This window comes from Asparagus officinalis, unplaced genomic scaffold, assembly GCF_001876935.1.
Source record: "Asparagus officinalis unplaced genomic scaffold, Aspof.V1 AsparagusV1_Un1202, whole genome shotgun sequence".
NCBI lineage: Eukaryota > Viridiplantae > Streptophyta > Magnoliopsida > Asparagales > Asparagaceae > Asparagus > Asparagus officinalis.
The window spans coordinates 1-10,964 of record NW_017973461.1 but is presented as its reverse complement, the minus strand read 5'-3'; the positions used below and the strand labels follow the sequence as shown (position 1 = coordinate 10,964).

The 10,964-nt window shown below is 49.8% G+C and overlaps 1 protein-coding gene across 1 annotated transcript; it reads left to right on the top strand.

The window, feature by feature from the left end:
• The first annotated feature begins 2,352 nt into the window (after positions 1-2,352).
• On the top strand, positions 2,353-7,706 carry LOC109828368. Its single transcript, XM_020395381.1, has 7 exons — positions 2,353-2,449; positions 3,219-3,328; positions 3,631-5,847; positions 5,934-6,128; positions 6,208-6,582; positions 6,662-6,817; positions 6,894-7,706. Exons 2-7 carry the CDS (start codon positions 3,226-3,228, stop codon positions 7,640-7,642), a joined length of 3,795 nt encoding a protein of 1,264 aa, XP_020250970.1. The 5' UTR covers positions 2,353-2,449; positions 3,219-3,225; the 3' UTR covers positions 7,643-7,706.
• Positions 7,707-10,964: the final 3,258 nt, after the last annotated feature.

Below are 10,964 nucleotides of genomic sequence, written 5' to 3'. Positions count from 1 at the left end.
CGTTGACCGGCGTCCACCTTAGGGTTTTGAACCGCGTAGGTTGGCTTTTGTCGTCACGTGTTGACTTTCGTCGTCACGTGTTGACTTTTGTCGCAACGCGCTGTCCGGCGTTGACCTAAGGTTACGCGTTGACCGGCGTCCACCTTAGGGTTTTGAACCGCGTAGGTTGGCTTTTGTCGTCACGTGTTGACTTTCGTCGTCACGTGTTGACTTTTGTCGCAACGCGCTGTCCGGCGTTGACCTAAGGTTACGCGTTGACCGGCGTCCACCTTAGGGTTTTGAACCGCGTAGGTTGGCTTTTGTCGTCACGTGTTGACTTTCGTCGTCACGTGTTGACTTTTGTCGCAACGCGCTGTCCGGCGTTGACCTAAGGTTACGCGTTGACCGGCGTCCACCTTAGGGTTTTGAACCGCGTAGGTTGGCTTTTGTCGTCACGTGTTGACTTTCGTCGTCACGTGTTGACTTTTGTCGCAACGCGCTGTCCGGCGTTGACCTAAGGTTACGCGTTGACCGGCGTCCACCTTAGGGTTTTGAACCGCGTAGGTTGGCTTTTGTCGTCACGTGTTGACTTTCGTCGTCACGTGTTGACTTTTGTCGCAACGCGCTGTCCGGCGTTGACCTAAGGTTACGCGTTGACCGGCGTCCACCTTAGGGTTTTGAACCGCGTAGGTTGGCTTTTGTCGTCACGTGTTGACTTTCGTCGTCACGTGTTGACTTTTGTCGCAACGCGCTGTCCGGCGTTGACCTAAGGTTACGCGTTGACCGGCGTCCACCTTAGGGTTTTGAACCGCGTAGGTTGGCTTTTGTCGTCACGTGTTGACTTTCGTCGTCACGTGTTGACTTTTGTCGCAACGCGCTGTCCGGCGTTGACCTAAGGTTACGCGTTGACCGGCGTCCACCTTAGGGTTTTGAACCGCGTAGGTTGGCTTTTGTCGTCACGTGTTGACTTTCGTCGTCACGTGTTGACTTTTGTCGCAACGCGCTGTCCGGCGTTGACCTAAGGTTACGCGTTGACCGGCGTCCACCTTAGGGTTTTGAACCGCGTAGGTTGGCTTTTGTCGTCACGTGTTGACTTTCGTCGTCACGTGTTGACTTTTGTCGCAACGCGCTGTCCGGCGTTGACCTAAGGTTACGCGTTGACCGGCGTCCACCTTAGGGTTTTGAACCGCGTAGGTTGGCTTTTGTCGTCACGTGTTGACTTTCGTCGTCACGTGTTGACTTTTGTCGCAACGCGCTGTCCGGCGTTGACCTAAGGTTACGCGTTGACCGGCGTCCACCTTAGGGTTTTGAACCGCGTAGGTTGGCTTTTGTCGTCACGTGTTGACTTTCGTCGTCACGTGTTGACTTTTGTCGCAACGCGCTGTCCGGCGTTGACCTAAGGTTACGCGTTGACCGGCGTCCACCTTAGGGTTTTGAACCGCGTAGGTTGGCTTTTGTCGTCACGTGTTGACTTTCGTCGTCACGTGTTGACTTTTGTCGCAACGCGCTGTCCGGCGTTGACCTAAGGTTACGCGTTGACCGGCGTCCACCTTAGGGTTTTGAACCGCGTAGGTTGGCTTTTGTCGTCACGTGTTGACTTTCGTCGTCACGTGTTGACTTTTGTCGCAACGCGCTGTCCGGCGTTGACCTAAGGTTACGCGTTGACCGGCGTCCACCTTAGGGTTTTGAACCGCGTAGGTTGGCTCTTGTCATCACGTGTTGATTTTCGTCGCCACGTGTTGACTTTTGACGCAACGCGTTGTCCGGCGTTGACCTAAGGTTACGCGTTGACCGGCGTCCACCTTAGGGTTTTGAACCGCGTGGGTTGGCTCTTGTCATCACGTGTTGATTTTCGTCGCCACGTGTTGATTTTTGACGCAACGCGTTGTCCGGCGTTGACCTAAGGTTACGCGTTGACCGGCGTCCACCTTAGGGTTTTGAACCGCGTAGGTTGACTTGTGGGACTCATCCATATTTTTCAACCGTCGGCGGAGAAAACCAATGTTTGTGGAAACATCGTGGATATGGAAAACAATTCCGGGTACCGGAAAATATCTCGGGGGATCAAAACATCGCGTAGGGGGTTGAAACCCGGGCGAAGCACCCCGGGGTGCCTCGGCAATGCCGAGACACCCTTGGGGGTGTCTCGGCAATGCCGAGACACCCCTAGGGGTGTTTCTCCCCTAGTTTTGTCTTGTTCCTTTTTTTGGCCTCTTGTGCATGGTCCCCCCCTCCTTTATTTTGAATTTCAAGAGAGAACCCCACCCCCAAAACCGAATTCTTTCCCCCCATTTTCGGTTTTCTTTCTTCTTCCTCCCCCTCTTTCCTCCATTGATTTGCTCTTGAGAACCCTTCAATCCCTTAAAAGATTCGGGATTTTGACGGGTACCCATTTGCCGGAATCTTCTCCTCTTTCAAACGAGGGTCTTGGCCTCCATTTCCGAGCCCGAAGGAAAACTCCTTTGACTTGGTAAGTTTTTCTTCACAAACCCCTTATTTTCTTGCAAAGATCATGTCTTTATGCTTGTAATAGATAAGGGTTTATGGATGAAATAAGCATTTGGGGGGTTTTATTGCAAAAACCGAAACTATAGGGGTTTATTTGCAAAATTCGTGGGTCTGAAATTTTGGGGGCTCTTATGCAAACATGAACTGAAATTTGGGAGGCTTGGGTTCGTGTTTGTTTCTTCAAGAAATGGGGGTGCTTTGTGTAAGAGGGTTAAAGAACTGTTTGAGGGGTTTATTTGCAAAACAGTCCCTAAATATTTGGAGGGGCTTATTGTCAAAAGAGCCACGAATTTGGGGCTGAAATCCAAGAAGTTTAAACCCCCGACCCTTGATCGAATTTTTGGTAAAAGCATATGGATGCAAAACCAAAAGTTCATGGAGGGACTTTTATGTAAAATTGACCAAATTCTGCAAAAGGGCTTATTTGCAAAATTTGATCAAAATTATAGGGTACCGGGATGTTCGATGATCAAGTATGATGACCATAACCCGAGTCATACGTGTCCTTGACCTGAATTTGGCCTTGAGCACGAGGGGTATTTTGGGTATTTCACCAAAATTTTCCGCGAAATGACGATTATCGTTTCGCGTGCACGAAATTCGTAGGCTTAATTAGACTTTAACTACAAAATCCTATTTGTTATTAGGATTTCGAGTCCAAGTGCTTAATTTCCCTTCTTCCGATATTTCGTGTATATATATCGTACCTGATGTACTGCTCTTCATTGCAGATTCACGATGTCTCCCCGTCGGTCTCGTCTTTCCGGGAGTCACCCTTGCTCGCAGCATGGCGTGGAGGAGGCTCCTACGACATCATCTCCAGTGACCTCTTGCTTTGGGGGTAAGAATCTTATATATATTTTTTTCTTTTATCCCGGATTGACCTCTCGCGGGTCATGACGGAAGAACCGATACCCCTCCCGCGGGGGTTAAGGTTTCGGACTTGCTTTGCTTAGCCAATTCAAGTCCTCGGTTATATTGGGGCGATCTCGTGTTGCCTTACACCTTATAGGTCGGTATATGTTATCACGGTGTCTACGTGATGACGCATACCGTTCTCCCGGTGTAGGGCACTCGAAATCGAATAATCTCGTCTTGCGTTTATGACATGGATTTTCTGACTCCATCTTTGCTTTGTTGCAGTTGAGTTTCCCGGGGGTAGTCTCCCTCATCATGCCCCTACCGGTTGTAGTAGGGAAGTGTTTTCTTCGGCTTCTGCCAGGCAGATCATCGATCCCCTTCCGCAGTTCGACAGAGATCGCTCAGACGAGTTCTGTCGCTTGATAAAGGATGGAGGGCGTCACTGTTTACGCCAACTTATCACCGATGCTCCTCTCACCGCAGACGCCACTTCTACTGAAGCTTTAAAGAAGCCGGGTTTTCTATTCGGGGATCGCACCGAAGATCCTGCCGCGCTGACTCTTGCTGAGGAGCACTGGCTTACCCTTGACGAGGGAGCTCTTTTATATATCCCCTCTATTCCTCGCCAGTGCTCTTTTACTGACTTGGAGAAACAGGCTGTGGGGCGACAGATGTCCTGGCCTCTTACCAATGCTGTTACACACGTTCAGTGCGGATACATTTCTCATCACAAGAGTCCCGGTTCTCTGGGGTATCAATCCATTTGTGGCCTTCGACCCGGGATCATGGGTCTTGACACTGCACCTCCAGGCGAGGTATCGGCGGCCGCTCTCACCGTGAGGAATCGTTTAGCTCATCTGGGAAGACAATTACCTCGACTGGATTACCGATGTTATGGTTGGGCTTCCTCACTGGCTAAGGGATGGTGGACCCGTTTGACCAGTTATGTTCTGGGACGCTGGGAGAGAGACTTGAAGGGTAGTGGATTATATACGCCCATACGGGCTACTATGTATGGACTTCCCGTTAGCTGCCGTCACTTCTTGGCATTGCTCGAGACATATATGCCTGATAGTAATACCTTCTTGACCAGTGGCGGAGAGCTAGGGTTGGCTCTTCATGAGATGCACCAGGTTTCCGGGCTTTCGATGGGAGATTGCCCGTATCAGGAATACTTCCCTTCTAACCAACAGTTGGAGTGTTTGAAGAAGGATACTCCCGATGTGTATGACACTCTCTGGGACCTCACCTGTCATTATCACACCTGTTTGCTCCAGAGTTCTCCTCCAGCGAAGACGAAGAGGAAGATCAGCTTGAAGCAGTTTGCTGTTTACCTGTTTCCTAACTTGGAGGATGATTCCGAGGAGTCCATACATGAGTTAGGCGTTTTGACCCCTGCCGCTATTAATGAGCTGATGGAGAAGAATGAAACTCATTCTTATACCATTGCTAGTGCCGAGGGGGCTTTTCCGGCCGGGACTAAGTTTCGATCGTTCCTCTATCATGCCCAGAAGTCTATCGATCCTCGGTCTCTGTTAGCTGGCTACCTTGCTCTTTGGCTGAAGAAGTGTGTTGTTCCATATCAGTCTTCAGACGCTCTACCCCTCGAGGTGCTCTTCCCTGCGGTCCAGCTAGCTTATGGGAGGGAGCTTTCTCTGCTTCCAGCGATGGTTGCCAGCATCCATTGCGGGCTTAGGGGTGTAGTTCGTGTTCTTACCCAAGTGGGTTCTAAACCCTCGACTGAGCTTACCTGCCCGAAGGTTGAGCTGCCCTACGCTTATTTGATGGCGTGGTTCGTTCTTCACCGTCCGGACTTGATGTCGGCGCCCAGCGCCGTTGATGTTCCCGTTCCTTTCCTACAGCTGTTGGAGGAGAGTAGATGGGTTGGGAAGAAATTTGAAGATGTACAAAAAGAACTTCGAGTTCGCAGGAACTGGGAGTTCTTCAAATGCTTCCCTCGCTTTTCGGGACGTTATGGCGAGGAGTTGACTGATATGGAGAAACCCCGAACTAACCGGACTGCTCTCGACGTCGGTTGTTTCCGCTGGTTGGTGAACATCCGAGTCGGGTATCTTGTTCTCCGGGTGAAGGACCGCTGCCACATAGAGCCTTACCTTCCCTGCCGTTTCGCACGTCAGTTTGGCTATGACCAACTATACGTTGGGAATCCGAGTCGTAGTTTGCGTGTTGAGGGAGGACTCGTTGACGGCGTACGGGCGTGGTTATGGACCATGGTTGGCTGCACCGGGGCTCAGTTTGCTCTTCCCTCCTATAAACGCAAGCCGATGATTACCTTCCTCAGCTGTAAATGGTTCCTCTCTGCCGATGAATCCATAAGTGTGAGGAGTCTTTCGGAACTAGAATCCGATCACTTGGTTCAATCTGCTATGATGGCTGCTCGCAGGGCTGAGCCTGCTCAGAGACAGAGGAAGAAGTCCACCGGAATTCCCGAAGGGGAGTATGCAGATATAGATACCGACCAAGCAGAACTTGATACAGGTTTGTCATGCTCTTTGATCCTCTTTCTCGACTTCAATTGGTATTGGCGAAAGATCTGGTTCATGAGATGATTCTTGTTGTTTCAGGTGGGGTAGCCGACGACCATGGGTCGCTCGCTTCCCGTCGTGCGAAATCCAAGTTTGGTGGCCAAACTTCGCATGACCGCCCCGTTGGTTCTATGAGGGGTGATCCTTCGAAAAGGAAAAAGATTGCCCATAAACCTCATGTTGATCAGCGCTCCCATGGGGTAGATTCAGGAGGCTTTGCCGACGGGGAGGAAGGTAACATTTTGTTGTACCCACTTTTATTGCTTTAAGATGATTTACCTTCCGGGATCCCTGATCCTGTTTCATAATTCAGGGTTCTTCGAGGAGGGCGAGCTTCCACCAGGTCCGGTATTCTCTGGGGCTGACAACATGGACTGCTTCATGCAGCAGGTGTGCGACGCCCTTCGTGATGGCTCCCTGGGCATTGATCTGAACATCGATCTTGGGCAGGCAGATGGTGTTGATCCCACCGGTTCATTTTCAGATATACCTACATCCGGTGCTGCAGGTGTTGCGACAGAAGGGCCAGACGGGGATGGGGCCTCCCCTATTGCAGATTTCGAAGAGCAGGGATATGTTCCTGCACCGGTCTTCCCGAGACCTGACTCTGGACTGTTAGCCGATATGTTAGCTGAACAAGCTCCCACCGGGACTGTGAGACCACTCTTTGAGAGTGATTCATCCACAGGTATATATCCAATTTCCTCTCTTCTTTGCTTGTCTCAGTCTCCATTTTGACTAATAAAGAAGTGCAACTATATGACCAGGCGCTGTACCTGATTCTGCTATAGCTTCGGGTGTTTTCCCGCCTTCGCCTAATACGACTGACTTGCCCACGAGGGTTGATATACCTTCCATGAGCATTCCTGTCGTTACTTCGGAGCCTGTCGAACCCCAACCCGAGGGGATTTCCGCCGGTATAGGTATACCTCGAATTTCCCTTAGGGTCTTTTCGATTGTATTTAATAGTTTCTTGACCTCCCATACTGCTGCTTGCAGGTTCTCGACCGTCTCTATATGAGCAGGTCCATGCTCTCTTGGCCGATACCAATCCAGATGGGGATGTCTTCCGCACTGACCTCGGCTTCTTTACTGCCTTTTATAACGGCGTGATTGATAAGCTTCTGCACAGAGGGTCTTCTTTTGATCAGTTCAGGCGTTCCTTCTCCCGTCACATGATGATGATGAGGGAAGAGGGATATCCGGATTTGGCCGATTCCTTTACAGCTGATTTCGCTGCCCTGGAGTCAGAGATTCGAGAGCTGAGGGAGTTGAAGGCTGGTGGAGCTCCCTCTTTTGCATCTTCTCAGGTGGAGGATAGGTTGACGCAGTGGCATGAACTGCGATCTTCCGTTGGCAGCGAGCTTCGATCACGTGAGCGCACTGTCGAGCAGCTGATGGCCTCTCTGGCGAGGAAAGACACCAGCAGAGCTGAGTTAGTGAGCTCCTTAGATTCCACTCGTGCAGAGATAGCTAGACTGAAGGAGGCCTTGGAACGCGCCGAAGAATCTGCCGCTACCATTTCTGAGGAACTGGTTGGGTTGGAGCGTTCTCGTGAATGGACACTCGACAGGCTGGGATCAGTGCAGGAGGGGTTGATGAAGCTACGACACGAAGCCGCAGAGGTTCTCAACAGTTCCGAAGATTCTGTCCGAGCTAGCCTGCAGGCGGAGTTCGAGCAGGACTATATGGACAGGCTCTCTGGTTTAGAGTCTCATATTCTTAGCCGTCGGTTGCCTTCGGACTAACGAGCTTTTGTTGTATGCTTTTGACTTGATTTATTAATAGAAAATCCGCATTTGCTTCTTTTGTGTTTTCTCTGTATCTCTTCCGAATGACAGATTTATGGGATTTTTGGCAAACCCCCAGCCATCAACGGGTTTGAGGTGCCTTTACCGATTACCGTTTGAATCGGGCTAGCATGCGGATTGTCGAAATCCGTTCCGCATGTAACGTTGTGCTGAGAGAGTAAACTCTCTGAGGCTTTGTGCTATGATCTTGAATACATAGGCTTCGTCTTTCTCACGGGAATAGACTACCCGGCAACGCGTGTTAGGCGTTGACTTTGGGGTTTTTGGCAAACCCCCAGCCTTCAACGGGTTTGATGTGCCTTTACCGATCACCGTTTGAATCGGGCTAGCATGCGGATTATCGAAATCCGTTCCGTATGTAACGTTGTGCTAAAGGAATGAACTCCCTTAGACTTGCTGCTACGACTTCGAATACGTAGACTTTGCCCTTGTTACGGGAATAGGCTACCCGGCAACACGTGTTAGGTGTTGACTTATCCCTACTTAGGATTCGGGATAAAATTCCCCACGCACCAAGTGCGCGGATTGGAAGTTGAAAGTTGTGTCAAAATAGGAGAGGAAGAATTTTATATTCTATCTCCCGCTGGAAAGGAAACTTGAGGTGGGATTCCCCACCCCCAGTATCTGGAAGGATGAACTGGGAATGGGATCTCCACTCCGAGCACCCGGAATGATGAACTGGGAGTGGGGTCGCCACTCCGAGCATCGGAAAGGTCCGAGGAGAGGAAGAATTTTATATTCTATCTCCCGCTGGAAAGGAAACTTGAGGTGGGATTCCCCACCCCCAGTATCTGGAAGGATGAACTGGGAATGGGATCTCCACTCCGAGCACCCGGAATGATGAACTGGGAGTGGGGTCGCCACTCCGAGCATCGGAAAGGTCCGAGGAGAGGAAGAATTTTATATTCTATCTCCCGGTGGAAAGGAAACTCGAGGTGGCACACCCCCAGAATCCGAAAGGCTCAAACGACCCTAACTGTCGTAAGGTTTGGTCATTTGACTCTGAAGAGGAAGAATTTTATATTCTATCTTCAGCTGGAAAGGAAACTCGAGGTGGCACACCCCCAGAATCCGAAAGGCTCAAACGACCCTAACTGTCGTAAGGTTTGGTCATTTGACTCTGAAGAGGAAGAATTTTATATTCTATCTTCAGAACTGGAGAGGAAGAATTTTATATTCTATCTCCAGCAAAAGAGGGAAACTCGAGGTGGGATCTCCACCTCCAGAATCCGCAGGATGAAACTAGAAGTGGGATCTCCACTCCGAGAATCGGAAAGTTCAAACGACCCTAACTGTCGTAAGGTTTGGTCATTTGAACAAAAGATGACTCGGTCTTAGTCTCGACCAGGGTAAGTTGTGACTAAGCGAGGGTTCGAGATGACCCTAACTGTCGTAAGGTTTGGTCATTCGGGAGTTTGAAAGTGGACCTCTCGTTCATTGAAGGAATCGAGAGGGGACTTTGGCTTTGGTCCTAACTGTCGTAAGGTTTGACCAAGTGGGAAATTTGGAACGATCACAACTACGTGAAAGTTTGACCGCCCGATTTGTGGACCTCTCGTTCGTTGAAGGAATCGAGAGGGGACTTTGGCTTTGGTCCTAACTGTCGTAAGGTTTGACCGAGTGAGGAATGTGTGGCGAAGACTATGAGTAATCGAACACCAATGAAAGTTTTGTGAGGGAAAATTAATCCCTCGAATGATTGGATCTCATCTGATGAGGGTTAGAGTCTGACAAACTAGAACATTCGGGGTTCGAATGTGGACTTCTTGTTCATCTCTCTTATACCGACCAGGTTATCCCTAAGAATACCCCAATGTGGTATTCTTCCGGGAACTTCCCGATACATCAGCTCCTTCTGAAAGGTGCTAAGGATAGTACCTCTTCAGGAATTTGCCATTTATTGGCATCATCAGCCGATCACCATCTTTGGTGACTAGGCGATAGGCGCCGTTTGAGTAGACTGTTTCTACTACGAACGGTCCTTCCCATTTGGGCTCGAACTTGCCCTTCTTCTTGGAGCTCAGGTTCATAGGATGTCTTTCAGTTAAGACCAAATCCCCTTCCTTAAAACTCCTTTGTCGAACCTTTTTGTCGAAGGCTCGAGAAATTCTGGCTTGGTAGAACTCGATATGCTGTTGAGCCTCCAGGCGCTTTTCATCGAGCATCTCGAGTTCTTCGAGGCGCTTTTGATGCTGTTCTTCGGTCGTCATTTGGGTTGTAAGGGCGATCCGAAGAGATGGAATTTGAACTTCCAAAGGGAGAACGGCTTCACATCCATATACTAATGAATACGGGGTTGCACCGGTTGGTGTACGTACCGTGGTACGATAGGCCCATAGTGCTGCACCGAGCTTGTCATCCCAATCTCGCTTGTTACTTTTCACAAGCTTTGACAAAAGTTTTATGATAGTCTTGTTGAAGGCTTCAGCTAATCCATTTGCTGTGGGATTATAAGCCGTTGACGAGATATCCTGGATTTTAAACTTTTCGCAGAACCTTATGAAGGCGTTGCTGACAAATTGAGGACCGTTGTCATGTATGATTCGTCTTGGAACACCATACCTATAGATGATATGGTGCTCGATCAATGACGTTGCTCGTTTTAACTTCTCTGAGTGGAACTGCTTCGGCCCATTTGGAGAAGTAATCGGTGATTGCCAGGATGAACCGGTCGCCTTTGACTGATGGGGGATTTATCGGGCCAACAATGTCCATTCCCCAAGTCTCGAACGGCCATGACGTAACCGAAGGATGTAGATGCTCCGGAGGTTGATGCATATAATTCCCGTGTATTTGACATGCATTACACTTTCGGGCATACGTGATTGCATCACTCCTCATGGAAGGCCAAAAATACCCCATTCTTCTGATGCGATCATAAATCTTCGGACCGCCAGGCTCGTGCGCGCCACACTCCCCTTCATGTGCCTCTCTAAGCACTTCTTGGGCTTCTTTGGTTGATAGGCAACGCAATATCAGCCCATCGTACCCCCTGCGGTATAGCGTTCGATTCTCCGTGTTATAGTAGAATCTTGGTGCTCTTCGTCGGATCGACTCTCTTTCCTTCACATCTTCTGGCAAGATTCCATGCAAGACGTAGTCGATGATGGGGAAACGCCAATCTCGTGGTTCGAACTCGATTTGAGTAGCGTGCGCCTCTTGAACCTCTTCTTCCTCGGCATCTTCAACATAAAGCGGCACTAAGAGTTGGTGAGTTCTTACCGTAACAAACTGTTCCGTTTCAGGAGGTTGTGCCAGA

Excerpts from the sequence above, each read along its gene's own strand:
- LOC109828368 (XM_020395381.1), top strand. The coding sequence starts at position 3,226 with ATGTCTCCCCGTCGGTCTCGTCTTTCCGGGAGTCACCCTTGCTCGCAG. Across the intron at positions 3,329-3,630 it reads AGTGACCTCTTGCTTTGGGG|TTGAGTTTCCCGGGGGTAGT; the intron begins GTAAGAATCTTA and ends GCTTTGTTGCAG. Across the intron at positions 6,818-6,893 it reads GGGGATTTCCGCCGGTATAG|GTTCTCGACCGTCTCTATAT; the intron begins GTATACCTCGAA and ends TGCTGCTTGCAG.